The sequence below is a fragment of the Limulus polyphemus genome, unplaced genomic scaffold, assembly GCF_000517525.1.
Source record: "Limulus polyphemus unplaced genomic scaffold, Limulus_polyphemus-2.1.2 Scaffold5793, whole genome shotgun sequence".
Lineage (NCBI taxonomy): Eukaryota > Metazoa > Arthropoda > Merostomata > Xiphosura > Limulidae > Limulus > Limulus polyphemus.
The window spans coordinates 65,448-67,616 of NW_013671403.1; the positions used below are offsets into that span (position 1 = coordinate 65,448).

At 32.8% G+C, this 2,169-nt stretch overlaps 1 protein-coding gene across 1 annotated transcript in view; it reads right to left on the reverse strand.

The window, feature by feature from the left end:
* The window catches only part of LOC106472989 (kinesin heavy chain-like), a gene marked incomplete at its 5' end in the record, with an annotated part of 23,759 nt that extends 23,206 nt beyond the window's left edge, over positions 1–553 (reverse strand). The window contains one exon of the mRNA XM_013933662.2: positions 291–553. Coding sequence (XP_013789116.1) covers positions 291–553 — 263 coding nt within the window. The remainder of the gene's footprint in view (positions 1–290) is intronic.
* Positions 554–2,169: the final 1,616 nt, after the last annotated feature.

Here is a 2,169-nt window from a genome sequence, read left to right on the forward strand (position 1 = left end):
CTTTTCATTACTTGATTAGATTATGACCTGGACTTTTCATTACTTGATTAATTATGACCTGGACTTTTCATTACTTGATTAGATTATGACCTGGACTTTTCATTACTTGATTAATTATGACCTGGACTTTTCATTACTTGATTAAATTATGACCTGGACTTTTCATTACTTGATTAATTATGACCTGGACTTTTCATTACTTGATTAGATTATCACCTGGACTTTTCATTACTTGGTTAGAATACAAGCTGGACTTTTCTTTACCTGGTCAAAGTACAATACATTCATACCTCTCCCTGCTCTAACATCTGTTCCTTGAAAGACTCAATCAACTGACTCTGACGATCAATTTCATCATCTTTTTCATCCATTTGTGCATACAGGCGGGCCCTCTCCTCTTCAAACTTAGCCCTCTCCTCATTGGTCATTGGTTCAGCAGACACCTGAGGTGCTAGATTCGGCAAACTGACCACAGAAGATGATTCTGAGAGACTCAAAGTACTGGTCTCTAAGTCTTTACTAGACAATTGTTCATCCTGAGGCACAGCTTCACCTGAACAAAAGTAATCGTTTGTTAATCCATCACAAACTCAAACAGTTCTGTAAACATTCTACGCACTGATACTATTTTATTAACTCAGCATTTCAAAACCTTGTTTTGTTCAAGACACCCTTAAACCTAGTCTACTATTTCTATAGCACCCCTAAAGTTTACAGCCTAGTTAACAGTGGCATAGCCAAGGGGAGGGGGGAGGGGGGGGTCATAGAGATAACAATATTTTGTTAAAATTTCATAGTATTCCTAGAGATAAACTACAGCATCCTAGTTGAGAAACACTGGATTAGCTGAACACATCTGTTCCAGATAAGAATACATTGGTATAAAATACTCTACAAAGTCACACAGAGATGAAAACAATGATGTATGATCTAACTTTGTTATTTTTATGAAAACTCCAATAAACTAGAATTATTATGCATTATCACCCACTACAATTGACAATATCTATGAAAATTAATTTTTTTTGCCAACACTACTCAGCCTATTTAGTTGAACATTTCTTTAACAAGATTTTGTCAAATTTCTATGCCAAAGATTCCCTGTCTATTATTTTGTTGACAATTTCTTTGGAAATTAAGGGCCTTTTCCTATGTCAACAGTCCGTTTCTCTAGTACGAATATTTTTTTAATATTTGTTTAAGAAAAATTTGCTAGTTTTCAATTTAAGATACCTTAACACCCTAATTTGTTGAGTTTTAAGATACCTTAACACCCTAATTTGTTGACAGTTTTAAATATCTTAACACCCTAATTTGTTGAGTTTTAAGATACCTTAACACCCTAATTTGTTGAGTTTTAAGATACCTTAACACCCTAATTTGTTGACAGTTTTAAAATATCTTAACACCCTAATTTGTTGAGTTTTAAGATACCTTAACACCCTAATTTGTTGAGTTTTAAGATACCTTAACACCCTAATTTGTTGACAGTTTTAAAATATCAAAACTGTCAACAAATTAGGGTGTTAATGTCAACAAATTAGGGTGTTAAGGTATTTTAAAACTGTCAACAAATTAGGGTGTTAAGGTATTTTGGTTTAAAATACCTTAACACCCTAATTTGTAGACAGTTTTTTACATTTTTTCAAGTCAACAGTACATTAATCTAACAAGACAGTTTGTTTGAAATTTATTTTATAACACCACTTAAACTCTACTATTTCAGATATTTTCCCCTCCTATTCTGTTGACAATTTATCATAAACCAAATAACTCAACATAAAAATTTTTCCCAGTAACATCTGCGTCTTTCTGAATCAACCCTCGTTCCCGTATCTTTTACTCAACTAATCATTTCACTCATATCCTTGTCCCTAGTGTTGCCCTTACTCTAACAACATTAACCTTTTGTTTGTCTTCTAATCCTTTCGAGATGGGTCATGGGTCAAAGGCCATGTCATCTTGTTTGTTGACTCGCATTCAAAATTTTATTGAACTACTATTTCATGAATCTATGTCAATATGTTTGGTATCAAACTGTAGATTATAATTCAAATTTTAGTACTATATATTATTCAACTTCTTAATTTAAAAGCAAATATTAAAAAAACACACATAAACATCGATTTTTGTGTGCGTCACGTGGTATGTTGAATGCAGCACTGGTTC